We start from the raw sequence: 14,707 nt of genomic DNA, 5'->3' as shown, positions 1-14,707 counted from the left end.
TCTTTTTGTGTTTGTTTGTTTAATATTAATTTTTAGTTGTAGTTGGACACAATATCTTTATTTTATTTATTTATTTATTTTTATGTGGTTCTGAGGATCGAACCCAGGGCCTTGTACGTTGGAGGTGAGGGCTCTACTGCTGAGCCACAACCCCAGGCCTACTACTACATTCCTAAGGGCATTTCTTAAACAAAGCAAAGTTATAACACGTGTTGTTCCAGAAACAGAAGCTATGAAGTCTTGAAGATTATGTCACCATGACTCTTGCCCCTATAGATATAAGCCACATCTGAAGACTACAAAAAATCCTGACACTTCAAGCTCTAAAGTTTTTAATTTTGCTTTTGTTTTGGTCCCAGGGATTGAACACAGGGCTCTTAACTACTCAGCCACATCTCAGCCTTTTTATATTTTTAGTCTGAGACAGGGTCTTGCTGAGTTGCTTAGGGCCTTGCTAAACTGCTGAGGCTGCCTTTGAACTTGAGATGCTCCTGCCTCAGGCTCCTGAGCCACTGGGATTATAGGCGTGCTCCACCATGCCTGACACAACCTGGGGTTTCTAATCAAATCCCTGCTACTAGAATCCTTGGGGAAGAAATTTACTAAGAAAAAGGGAAATTGCTAGGGATCTGAATGGCTTTGTGTATTAACACAAAGCACAATAAAACAATAGAAAAAAAATTTTTACCAGAGATCCACAGAATAAGCAGGGGCCAGAACCCTCTTGTTCACAGACGATCCGCCCACAGATGAGACAGTTATTGATGAGCTTATGCTTCTGGCCCAGGCAATCACAAGGGTGGCGACCAGGAAGTAGGACTGCAAGCTTGTCCTGTCCCTCTCTTGTGTATAAATTGACAAATTTTGTCTTCTTCTTTACAGAGCTACTGTTCTCTTGTGCCTAATTGTACAAAGACATCACAATAACACTGAACAATGAAAATGAAAAGAATGAAGGAGGGAAAACCTCAGTTCTAGTCCATAACAACATATATATACTGTCCAAGAAATCATGAAATAAGTGAGAGGGAGAAATACAAACTACTCAAAATTAAGGGGCTGAGGAAAGGCTATGCTCCATAGAAATAGGCTAATAATTTCCTTGTCTTTTTTGTTAGCTGCCCTCAATCTCCTACTATGGCTGGAGGAACATACATATAGCATTCATCTATATGATATCTTAGAGCATAGCTAAATTGGAGATTATAAGAAACAAGAATGCGGGCTGGGGATATGGCTCAAGCGGTAGCGTGCTCACCCAGCATGTGTGCAGCCCGGGTTCGAGCCTCAGCACCACATACAAAAACAAAGATGTTGTATCCGCTGAAAACTAAAAAAAAAAAAAAAAAATGAATAAATATTAAAAAAAAAAAAAAAAGAAAGAAACAAGAATGCCTTTAAAAGAAGATGACATTTGTGGATTTATGGACAATCAATAAGTAAAATGAGAAATTTGTTCAATCAGAAATTAATAATAATTAAAAAATGGGCAAATATTTAAACAAGAACTTTTTAAAAAATTTTTATTGTTGGTTGTTCAAAACATTACATAGTTCTTGATATATCATATTTCACACTTTGATTCAAGTGGGTTATAAACTCCCATTTTTACCCCGTTTAAACAAGAACTTTATAACAAAAGATATCCAAATAGCATACAGACACATGAAAAGGTACTCAACTTTATTAGTCATTACAATAATACAAAACGGGACTAGAGGTGTAGCTCAGGAGCATAGTTGCCCAGTATGCATGAAGCTCTGGGTTCAGTCCTCAGAACTACTGGGGAAAAAAACCCAATCTCAACCAACCAACCAACCAACCAACCAATCAATCGAACAAAAAATAGCCAATACTAAACTATGGTGATGGAAATCAAGATGGTGTTTTCCCTTAGGAAAACCTGTGTTTTCAATTTAGCCATTCTAATCGGTATGTAGTAGTAGTGCAGTGTGATTATATTTTGCATTATTTTAATGACTAATGAAGCAGACACTTTTCATGTGTCTGCTCTTCACTTGGATATCTTTTATTATGAAGTTCTTTGGAGGGCTGAGTTTTTTTTTTTTTTTTTTTTTTTAGTACTTGGGACATTTTGTAGAGGGACAAGAAATGTTTTGTTTCTAGTTTTAAATATCCATAGCATGGTCAGTTTGTGAAAATTCATCTTTTCACTTGTGTATTTAGGTTACTTAATAAAAAGTAAACAAAACCAGATTCACCAGCCTCTGACACTTAAAACGTATAGATGCCTTTCTTTGCAACCATGTTGTGAACTTACTTTCTCTTTGTGAGTTTCTCGATCATTTCCAGAAACTGACGTTTTAGAAAAGAAAAATCTTAAAAGAGTTCCAGTCTATGGGAAACTGACTACAAGGAAGTAAGTAAGTAAAGAGAGCTGGTAAAATGCTCTCATGTCCAAAGCAAAAAGATGAGATATAGTGACAATACCAAATAGAAGTCAGTGAAGGCAAGAATGAAAACCTAAGACAAAGAAATGCTTAAGATTTTATCTAATCTAACAGGCTGCCATTTTTAAAAATTAACCAATATTATATTTTTGAATCTCAGAAATGATGGAGGTGAGAAGATTTAAAATCTCTAAGAACAAAGTTGTATTCTGATTCCCTTTAAAGTATCTATTTATATTAAAATAAAGTATTTGAGGAATTGAGGAGTATGCTTTGATGAGGTCTCTCATTCATAATGGACAATAAATATTTATTTAGAAAGAGAAGGGGAGAAACAAAAATAGTACAGAGAAGGGGAGAACGAGGCAAGCAGGAAAAGGCATAGTATGTCACTCCACAATCTAAAATCTGAAATGGATTACTTTTGTTGTAGTTGTTTTGTTTTTTACAGTTCTGGGGATTGAACCCAGGGACACTGTGCCAGTTAGCTACATCCCCAGCCTTTTTTATTTTGAGAAAGGATCTCACTAAATGGATGAGACTGGCCTCAAACTTGTATCACTGCCTCAGCCTCCTGAATAGCTGGAATTATAGGTGTGCACCACCACGCCCAGCTTATATTTTTGAGTTATGTAAATATGTTAGAAGTATCTGAACATTTCCACAGTTTTTGTTTTATTTTTGGTACAGGATTGAACCCAGGTTCACTCTATCACTGAACACATTCCAGGTACCTCAGCCTGCTGGGAGTCCCTTATAGGCATGTTCCACTGTGCCTAGTTCTGGATGTAAGCTGCCAAAGTGTCCCCAGACAGCTTAAATCAAAATACATTGCTACCAGTAGTGTTCAGAATGTTCCTAATTTAATACAGCTTCGTTATCACTGAGTAGTTTGTTATGGTGGTGGTGGTGGTACTGGGGATTGAACTCAGGGTGCTCTACCACTGAGCTATATCCCCAGCTAGTTTTTTTTTTTTTTCTTTTGTCCTTTTCTTCCCCCCAACCCTTTTTATTCTTTGGTTTTTTTGTTTGTTTGTTTTTGTTTTTTTTTTTTAATTGTTGTTCAAAACATTACAAAGCTCATGACATATCATCTTCCATATTCTTTGTTTTAAGACAGGGTCTTGTTAAGTTACCTAAGCTAGCCTTGGACTCTCAATCCTGCTGCTTAGTCTCTGAGTAACTGGGATTATAGGCATGTGCCACTGTGCTCAGCTTTAATGTATAATTATTTATTAGTAGAATAATCAGACAGCCTGGTTTGCTTAGGAGTTGGGGGAGGGAGTGTCCCAGGACATGAGAGTTTCAATGCTAAAACTTAAAAAGTCCCAAACAAACCAGGAAAAAAGACGACAAATTGGTCACCTTAATTATAAGTAAAGTTAAACACCTTTCTATACTAGTCATCTATGCTTTTCTTTTGCTTCTGAAGGTCTTTGTTTTTGTGGTACTGGGGAGTGAGTCCAGTGCCATTCAACCACCAAGCCCCATCACCAACTCTTCTTATTTTTTATTTTAAGACAGGGTCTTGCTAAGGTGCCCAGGCTGGCCTCAAACTTGCAATCCTCCTGACTCAGCCTCTTGCTCAGCTTCCCAAATTATTGGGAATATAGGTATGTGGCACAACACCTGGCTGTTTGTGATAGTCTTTGCTCATTTCATTCCTATTGACAAAAAACTTTCATTCTTCTATTACTTCTCTTTAATTTAATATTTATTATTTTTCAAACACTTTTAAATTCTCCCTCATCCCCTCTCCCAGCACTGGGGATTGAACTCACCAATTTGCATGTACTCAGCAAATGCTGTATCAATGAGGTACACTCTAAGCCCACCTATGTTTATTTGTTTTTGTGGTAATGGGGATTGAATTCAGGGCACTTTACTACTGAGCTATGTCTCCAATCCTTTTCATTTTTTATTTTAAGACAAGGTCTTACTAAATTGCCCAAGAGGGAGACTCAAATGTGCAATCATCCTCTGCCTTAGCCTCCTATATCCCTGGCATTACAGGCATGTGCCACTGTGTCTTAGTGTCCTATATCCCTGGGATTATAGGAATGTGCCACTGTGCCTGCCCTACATTTTTTTCTTGGTAATCACACTCAAAATTTTTGAGTTCAGTACTTCAATCTTAGTTTAATTAACTATTATTTTTTGGGGGAAATTTAGCTTATCAAATTTCCCTGATTATAAACATTTGTTTTCCTTAAGAGATATTGTGAGAGCCAAGAAAGACTAGGAAATAAGTTTTGAAGGCTAGATGATATTAATAGAGAAGACTGGTTCAAGAAAGGAACACCTTTTTTTTAAAAAAACAAAGTTCAGGTTTTTTTAACTTTATTTTTTTATAAATTTTTTTTTAGTATTTATTTTTCAGTTTTAGGTGGACACAATATCTTTATTTTATTTTTATGTGGTGCTGAGAATTGAACCCAGTGACTCACGCATGCTAGGCAAGTGCGCTACCACTTGAGCCACATCCCCAGCCTTATACCTTTATTTTATTTATTTATTTTTATGTGGGGCTGAGGATAGAACCCAGGGCCTCGCACGTGCTACACGAGCATTCTACCACTAAGCCACAATCCCAACCGAAAGGAATACCTTTAATAATAGCAAGCATTGTGTGTTCTTTCAGCATTAACCCACAAAATGTTGAAGTTGAAACCCGCAGCACGTCATTATTTTCTATCAGTTGGATAGTATGTATTAGGTTCAATCCATAGAACCACCAAACAAACAAAAAACCTACCATATAGAAAGCAATATGTCATCATTATCATCTAAATTCATTTGTTGAAAATTGCCACTGAAGATCAATTTTTACACTTCACTCTCTAAAAAATATTAGTCACTTCTTCTCCATAGAGGCAGAAAAAGCTTCATTCTATAAGTACTCACCTTGGCCAAATCAAAAGGTGTTTTGACCTCTACAGTTGTGTCATGTTCAGCAAATGCAGGAACTTCCTGTTTGTTTCTTCCTTTCCGCCTACCACGCTTTAGCTGGTCTCCTGATTTATGCATATCAAAACTTTCTTTAAAGAATAAACACACAATCACACAAAGATTGATAATAATAAGAATCATTAGTTAACAACTTTTTCTTTTTTTTTTTTAATCACAGTACTGGCATTTGAACCTAGGGCCTCACCCCACATGTATTAGTTAACTTGAATAGGTAATAAACAGAAAGTGATGCTTAGTAGAATCAAGACATCAAGTCAGGCAGAATTCCTTTTTTCAATCCAGAACTAACTAAACCATCATTTTCAAGATTATAGTCAATGATATTAACTCAAATACTACTGGCTGGACTAACAATTTAAAATGTGATATTTATGATTATAAAGTGATAATGACTTAGGTCATTTACTTTGTTGTTCACCTTTTGGGAATTAAACAGAAACCTATGTTATTTATACAATTATAATCAGTCAACATTTCTTTATTTTTCCTGTTTGGTACCAGGGGTGATTAAACCCAGGGGTGCTTAACAATTGAGACACATCCCCATCCCTTTTTATTTTGAGACATATGATTATGTTTTAATTAGCTGTGAAGAAATATAGGTAGCTGAAAATACTAAGACTTTTAAACCTGCTCATTTATGAACAATATTTCAACCTATACCTAATTACATTAACTTACCATCTTTTTTAAAACATTGCTGCAAAGGATCAGAAAGCAACTCCTGATCATTCTTTTGCCATTTGGTTATAAGATTTTCTATGAATTGACCTTTTTTGCCTTCATTTCCCTGGAGGAGGTCCGTCACATATTCTCGTATTTCTTCAGCACTCTCAATCGACAAAACATACCTCAGGAGGCAAAGATAAAATTTGATGAAACAAGGATAACCTACATTATGCTTTTCAATAATTATTTTTTTTTAAAGAGTGAGAAAGAGGGAGAGAGAGAGAGAATTTTAATATTTATTTTTTAGTATTTGGCAGACACAACATCTTTGTCTGTATGTGGTGCTGAGGATCGAACCCGGGCCGCACGCATGCCAGGCGAGCGCGCTACCGCTTGAGCCACATCTCCAGCCCCTATGCTTTTCAATAATTTTAACAGAGGTCAAGGTAGTAAAAACCATTCATTAGGGTTAGAGATGTAACTCAGTGGTAGAGGGCTTGCCTAGTATGAGTAAAACCCTGGGTTCAATACCTAGCACCTCAAAATAAAAACAAACCCTACTATTCATTAATCTATTAAAAACTTTACTTTGAACTAATACTATGCAAGATACTAGGGATATGATTAGGACAAAGACCCTGATCTCAAGAAATTAATAATCTAAACTTCATATGTATTTAACCATTTACTGTTTTGATGTATTTTTAGAATCAAATCAGTGCTGTGAAGTATTGCAGGGCTATCCTTAACATAGGAATACTTCCTATAGCTACACCTCTACATTTCCCTGGAAATGATACACACTACTTAATCTCTACATTGCAAAATCTAAATTTCTATTATTTGCTGAAGATAGACGTATATACTATAACCTCATTATTTTTTCCCAACTAGTTATTAATTCAACATTTTTTATACCTTTATTTTATTTATTTATTTATTTTTATGTGGTGCTGAGGATCAAAACCAGGACCCAGTATGTGTGAGTCAAGCACTCTGCCACTGAGCCACATCCCAGCCCCAATTCAACACTTGTAAGTCAAGGGCTGGGGCTATAGCTCAGTGGTAGAGTGCTTGCCTTGCACGTTTTAGGCACTGGGTTCAATCTTCAGCACCACGTAAAAAATAAATAAATAAAGATATTGTGTCCATCTACAACTAAAAAAGTATTCTTAAAAATTTATAAATCAAGATTAGTGTCACATCAGAATAAATAGATTTTTTTTTTAATACCAGGGATTAAACCCAGGGGTGCTTTACCATTGAGCCACATCCCCAACCCTTTTTTAATATTTTCTTTAGAGACTGAGGCTTGCTATATTGCTTTAGGGCCTTGCTAAGTTGCTGAAGCTGGCTTTGAACTTGTGATCCTCCTGCCTCAGCCTCCAGAGCTGATGGGATTACAGGCAGGTGCCACTACTGCACAGGCAAGCAGATCTTTTTTAAGGAAATTAATTGTTTAGGAATATAAAATAATGCAACTTTCCTAGAAATCAATCAGCCAATATATTTCAAGTGTTTTAAAATAATCTAATAATTTTACTCAAAGGACCATATGTAAAATAAGAGACACAGAAAATTTTACACAAAAAACTAATTGCATCATTATTTTTTTTTTAGAATTTTTTTTTAAAGAGAGAGAGAGAATTTTAATATTTATGTTTTAGTTTTCGGCGGACACAACATCTTTATTTGTATGTGGTACTGAGGATCAAACCCGGGCCACACGCATGCCAAGGTGAGCGCGCTACCGCTTGAGCCACATCCCCAGCCCTTGCATCATTATTTAAATTAGTAAAAAATCGGAAACTACCTAAATTCCAGTTGATAGGGGAAAGGATAAGTGAATTCAAGATTTTGGATTTTACAAAAGGTAATCTATTGCCAACAACAAAACTAAAATTTATGAGCTGGGTGGGGTGGTACATGCCTGTAATCCCAGCTACTCAGGAGGTTGACAGAGGATTGCAAATTTGAGGCCAGCCTGGACAACAGAGACACCCTGCCTCAAAATAAAATTTTTTAAAAAGGCTGGGATGTGTAGCCCAGTGGATGAGAGAGTGCTTGCTTAGCATGTGTGAGGTCCTGAGTTCAATTTACAGCACTGCCAAAAAAATTTAAAAAGTGAAATTTATAAGAAATTATAATCAAGGGGTTGGGTTTATAGCTTAGCGGTAGAGTACTTGCCTAGCATGTGTGAGGCACTGGACTTGATCCTCAGCACCACATAAAAATAAATAAATAAATAAAATAAAGGTATTGTGCCCATCTCCAACTAACAAAAAATTTATTATCAACCTGAGAACTCTTATAATAACAATAAGTAAAATAGTATATGATCCCACTTCCCATAAAAGGTGTACATACCCCAACCTATGTATGGGAAAAAGGCTAGAACATTATCTTTGAGTGGTAAAGTTAAATGCATTTTTTTAAAAAATATTTTTTTAGTTGTGGGTGGACACAATAACTTTATTTTATTTGTTTATATGGTGCTCTACCACTGAGCTGAAACCCCAGCCCCTATACAGTTTTAATTTATTTTCTTTTCCCCAGTAACAATGAATAATTTTTAAAAAACACATTGCGTTATAATATGCATAAGAAAAAACACTAACAGAAAATGGTTTTCTCTAGATTGTGGCATTATGGTAATTTTGTTTCCTTCTTTATCCTTTTCTGATCTTTATTAGTTATCTACAGTAAATATATCTTATTGTTAACAAAAGAAGAAGTGATAAAAAAATATAAATTTAAATATAAGCCAGGTGGTGTGTGGCTATAATCCCAGCTACTCAGGAGGTCAAGACAGGAGGATTCCAAGTTTGAGGCCAGCCTCAGCAACTTAGTAAGACCCTGTCTCAAAATAAATAAATAAATAAATAAATAAAATAAAGGGCTGGAATATAGCTCAATGGTAGAGTGCCCCTGGGTTGTTCAATCCCCCATACAACATCAGCAAAAATTTAGATGCAAGACCCTCAAAATAGGGGTTGGGGTTGTGGCTCAGTGATAGAGCGCTTGTCACACATGAGTGAGGCACTGGGTTTGATCCTCAGCACCACATAAATAAAATAAAGGTATTGTGCTCACCTACAACTTAAAAAAAAAAAAAAGACTCTCAAAATATTTGTAATTCAGACACATTAGTGAGACACAAGAAAATTATAATAATGTTATACCCTTTAAATGTAAAAATTGTCCCATCATTGGTAGCATATGGACAGGATACTTTTCATAGTGTCGTGGTGGAACTGCAGTTATGAGCTACAGGTGAACAAACCTATACCTTTGGGTTTCCTTAAGAGTATATTAGAGTCCAGGCACAATGGCACATGTCTGTAATCCTAGTGCCTAGGAAGGCTGAGGCAGGAGGATCATGAATCCAAGGCCAGCCTCAACAACTTAGCGAGGACCCTGTCTCTAAAAAAAGGGCTAAAGATGTGGCTTTGTGGCTAAGCGCCCCTAGGCTTGATCCCCAATACCAAAAAAAAAAAAAGAACATATATGATCATCAGGGGCTGGGGGGGTTGTAGCTCAGTGGTAGAGCACTTGCCTTGAGCACTTGCCTTGTACTTATGAAACACTGGGTTTGATCCTCAGCACCACATAAAAGTAAATAAATAAAATAAGGATATTGTGTCCATCTACAACTAAAAAAAAAAATTTTTTTTAAATGATCATTAGGGCTGGGGTTGTAACTCAGCAGTAGTGCACTTGCCTGAGGCACTGTGTTTGATTCTCAGCACCACATACAAATAAATAAATTAAAGGTCCATCAACAACTAAAAAAATATTTTAAAAAAATGATCATCAGGGCTGGGGATGTGGCTCAAGCGGTAGTGAGCTCGCCTGGCATGCGTGTGGCCCGGGTTCGATCCTCAGCACCACATACAAAGATGTTGTGACCGCCGAAAACTAAAAAAAAAAATATACAAATATTAAAATTCTCTCTCTCTCTCTCTCTCTCTAAAAAAAATTGATCATCAGATTAAAGAAAAAAGACACAATGACATTTCAGGTCTTACATATTTCAACTACCTTCTCCTCAAAGCTTACCAGTCTCCCATCAAAAAACTAAAGACGCACAGAGCTATATGGAATCTTAAAGGATCATTTAACCCTGGAATTCCAAATTTTCACCAAGGAAGTAAAAACAGTTCTGGAAATATTTTTTAAATGTCATTTTAATGGTTTAATGAAGTATGATAAAGAACACTCATCCAAATGTGGTACATACCAAATATTATCAAAACAGTCAACTAAAAAAGTGAACTCATGGAGATTGTGACAGTTTATTTTGCTAACTCTGAACTCATCATAATGTCTTATAAACATGTGACTGATTAGGAGTTTAATAATTCTGTGCTATTTTTAAAATTCAGATTACTCATGTAAAATTATGCAAACTAGAACACTATTGTAATACACCTTGATAATTCTTTTTTTTTAAAAAAGATGCTGATAGACCTTTATTTTGTTCATTTATTTTATGTGTGCTGAGAATTGAACCCAGTGCCTCACACATGCTAGGCAAGCGCTCTGCCACTGAGCCACAACCTCAGCCCCACACCTTGATAATTCTTAATTTATTGCTAGACAAGACACAGTTAATGTCTTAGTAATGGAATAATAGCCTGTTGTGCAACAACTAGTGAATACTTTGTGGTTCAAATATTAGTACATTATATGTAATTTCAGTGATTATTGGAAGTTTAGAATACTTGTCTGTGTACACATAAAATTAAAAAATGCAAGAAGGTGGGGGCTGAGGTTGTATCTCAGTGACAGAGCACTTGCCTAGCATGTGCAAAGCACTGGGTTTGATTCTTAGCACCACATACAAATAAATAAAGGCATTCCGTCCATCTACAACTATGAAAAAAAAATTTTTTTAAATGCAAGCAGGTGATGGGCTTGGGTTGTGGCTCAGTGGTTGAGCACTCGCCTAGCACATGCGAGACCCTGGGTTTAATCTTCAGCACCACATAAAAATAAATAAAATAAAGGTGTTGTGTCCAACTACAACTAAAAAATAAACATAAAAAAACGCAAGCAGGTGTTCCATACTTAGTGTTTCCATTTTTTTTTGGGGGGGGCAGTTATGGGGATTGAATCCAGGGCCTTGCATATGCTAGGCAAGATCTCTACCACTGAGCTTATACCCCAGTCCTTAGTATTTCAATTTTGAAATAGAAATTTATCACTTCACTTTCAGTGGTGTGGATGAGTTTGAGGAAACTTGAGTCTGCCAAAAAAAAAACTGTTAAACCAGGATCTATGAGATCAGAATTTTCTTGATAGTGTATACTCAAAAATTTGATTCTGAGACTGAGAAGTCTGCATTTATCATCTGTAATTCATTCTAAGTTGTTGATTCATCAAAAATAGACTCAATCTTTTAAGATACTAAGTGACTATAATGAACCCAGTAAATTTGAATTCACACATAATAATGTTAATAAAAACCACTTTTTTGGTACATATATTGTCAAGTCTTATTATTCAATTTGATAACATTCCACTAAATTAAAATGAATGTTTGAAAACCGTTTAACCTGATTTTGCATTCACACAAGAGTTAAGCCAAACCATGTGATATGTCTGGGGTTTTTTGGTTTTGGTAGTCTATTCAAGTGTTCAAAAACCAAAATCCTTTAAAATGGGCTGTCTTGACTCTCTCCTTGCCAACAAGTTTCAGTTTTCTCCCAAAGTGAAACTGCCTTACTTCCTACAAACCTAGAATCACAATTTAGGTTTCAGCATCAGTGAACAGGAATCAAATTAAGAAACACTTTCAGGTTCTTGATCAAGTCTGATTTTTGCAGACGTTTTCCCCTCCACCTGAGCACGTAAAACTTATACTTTAGTTCTCAGGCAAAAGGGATCCTTTCCAGTAAATCTTTTGAGGTTGCAAACTTTTTATTTCTTTATTTTTCCCACTCATTTATTTATTTATTTTTATTCGTGCACTATAATTATACATAATAGTGGGATTCATTATGTCATATTCGTACATACACATAACTTGATCAATCTCCTAGTACTTTCCCTTCCGAATGTTTCAAATCTTAATGAAGATCCTTCAAAGTACTCTCCCAACTTCCGCTTTACCCACCTCAGAAACTCATCAAGATAGCACAACCCAATTGTATCGTTTTGGTTGCCCCAGCAACTGGTATGTAGTAATAAAGCAACATACGTTCATTAATCGATTGGAAGCACATATTAAATCATGTTTGCTATGTCTGTTTCAAAAGAATTTTAAACACGAAAGATAAACTCTACTAATTATTCATTTATAGATGAAGAAACCAAGGTACAGAGAAGGAAATTAAGTTGTTTAAGATTTCAAAATTGGTAAATGATAGCTGAAAATAGAACCTGTGACTTATGAGTCAGGAACTACTCCCACATCACCCCAGTTTAAATTCCAGGTCCGACCTGACACAACTCGGACCGGGCAAACCGAAATAAAGAATCTCTAAAGACAATTTGACTTGCTGCTTCTCTCAGAGTCTATAAGGAAACTAGATCCTTGGACAATCTTATAGGGCTAATTACTACAGTTTTTCAGAAGAAAAAAACGTATATCGTACAGCTTGACAACCTTTCCAGAAGCTAAACTATAAAAGCGGAGACCAAAATTCGGCCCCTACAGACTAATTGCAGCTCTTTTATCATATTTCTTGTCTCTCATCAACTTTTCATTCCTCCCCGCTTTCCTTTTCTCTCTGCTAGTGCACATCCCAGAGCTCCTTCCCGCCTAGGACCCGAACTGGTCTCACTGCACGATCTCCTCGCTGACATCCAGGCCGAAAGTTTTCCGCAACTGCTGGGTGCACCAGAGCACCAGCGGCTCCCGGGACACCGCCCCAGCTACCGCCATCTTCCTCAGCCGGAACCAGCTGGACAACAAAAGCCCCACGTCCTGCGCCGGACTAGTTCCCTTTGCAACCCGACCTCGCTCACGCGGGTTCCGTCAGCTTGCACCGCCCCAGCGCAGATCCCGCCCACCTGTACTGCCTCAGGCTTGTTCCCGCCTCCTTGTATGCTTCCTGGAATACCCAAGCTCCCACAGCGCGTGCTTTTCGACATTGTTTGAGGTAGAATCGAGGAAGGCCATACGCAACACTGCGGAGAAGACAATAGAAATACCCATGAAAACTACAGTTTAGGGGAAAAAAAACAAAACACAATACGCTGAAAGCTGAGAGTACAGCTTTTAAATCTTTTTGGTTTTACGTAAAACATTTAAAAACAACGCACGTAAGCTATTAGTACTATATTAATTTTTGTTCTGGTAGTGGTAGTTGTTATGAATACCCTCTATAGTCTGATACTAGATTCACACTCCTACAATTTCTATTTAATTTGTTGAACCAGGTCTTTTCCATTAGGGCCAAGACAATTTATTAAGCTCAAAGGGGAAAATTAATAACAGGTATTGAAATTTGTCTTAGAAGATATTCCACATGAATTGTCAACCCAGGATAACCAGACTTAGGGGGTCCTTTGCAGTTCCCCACTCTGATAGGGCAATGGTTTGGGGAAAATGTTAGCCAAACTTTTTTTGGAAAGCATTTTTTTTTTTATGATTCCCGGATTTTTTTTTTTTTTTTTTTTTTTTTTTTTTTTGTTATCTCTATAGGTTAAAATTTTTCATTCTTGCCGGGTGCGGCGGTGCATGCGTGTAACCCCAGCCACTCGAGAAGCTGAGGCAGGAGGATAGCAATTTAAAGAGGCTCTAACCAATTTAGTGAGACCCTGCCTTAAAAAAATAAAAAGGACTGGGGATGTCACTATTAAAGTAACTCTGGGTTGAATCCCTACGCCCCCCGCCCCCCCAAAAAAACCCCAAGTTTTAAAAATTCCTATTAGCCTATTTAGACATTGAATGTTATTTCACTTTTTTTTTAAATTAGTTCTCGGTGTATCTTTATTTTATTTATTTATATGTGGTGCTAAAATTCGAACCCAGTGCCTTGCACATGCTAGGAAAACGTTCTACCGCTGAGCCACAACCCCAGCCCCAGTTTGACCTTTCCTTTTTTTCCTTTTGTTTTTTTTTTTTTTTTAGAGAGAGAATCTTTTTAATATTTATTTTTTAGTTTTCCGTGGACACAACATCTTTATTTTTTATGTGGTGCTGAGAATCTAACCCGCGCCCCGCGTATGCCAGGCGAGCGCGCTACCGCTTGAGCCACATCCCCAGCCCCTGACCTTTTCTTAATGCTAATGTTTTTACTAGCATAACTAATCAAAATCATAAAAGTGTATTAACTTACATTGAGGTTAGATTGTTCTTGTCATTAATTTAGAAAATGTAGCATTTTTAAGCTTTTTTTTAAAAGCAAAATATTGTTGATATTAAGTAATAATGGATGCATGATTTGTGGGTATGTGATTTCTTTCTTTATAAAAATCTGATACATTTATTACTAATTAAAACATTCAAATCATTTACCCATTTCCATATTTGTTCTGTCCCATAACTAAAATATTAACTTCTGGAAGACAGACTATGACTTAAATTCGTAAAAAGCACAATAGAACTTAACATATCAGGGCTGGAGTTGTACTTAGTAGTAGTGTGCCTCCCTAGCACATGTGAGGCACTGGGTTTGATCCTCAGCACCACATAAAAATAAATAAAT

At 36.5% G+C, this 14,707-nt stretch overlaps 1 protein-coding gene across 4 annotated transcripts in view; it reads right to left on the bottom strand.

Annotated features, from left to right (window-relative positions):
* Trip4 (thyroid hormone receptor interactor 4) overlaps window positions 1-12,978 on the bottom strand; it is a 56,489-nt gene extending 43,511 nt beyond the window's left edge. Inside the window, exons 1-5 of one of the 4 annotated variants that reach the window (XM_076850934.1) lie at window positions 12,839-12,978; window positions 6,063-6,232; window positions 5,316-5,449; window positions 1,259-1,330; window positions 689-901 (exon numbers count right to left, since the gene is read on the bottom strand). In XM_076850934.1, coding sequence (XP_076707049.1) covers window positions 689-901; window positions 1,259-1,330; window positions 5,316-5,449; window positions 6,063-6,232; window positions 12,839-12,939 — 690 coding nt within the window. In that variant the 5' untranslated portion in view covers window positions 12,940-12,978. The other 3 variants (XM_076850935.1, XM_076850936.1, XM_076850937.2) reach the window with 3 other exon arrangements.
* Between the last annotated feature and the right edge of the window lie 1,729 nt (window positions 12,979-14,707).

Source organism: Callospermophilus lateralis, chromosome 3 (assembly GCF_048772815.1).
Source record: "Callospermophilus lateralis isolate mCalLat2 chromosome 3, mCalLat2.hap1, whole genome shotgun sequence".
Classification (NCBI taxonomy): Eukaryota; Metazoa; Chordata; class Mammalia; order Rodentia; family Sciuridae; genus Callospermophilus; species Callospermophilus lateralis.
This window is presented reverse-complemented; position numbering and strand designations above follow the sequence as displayed.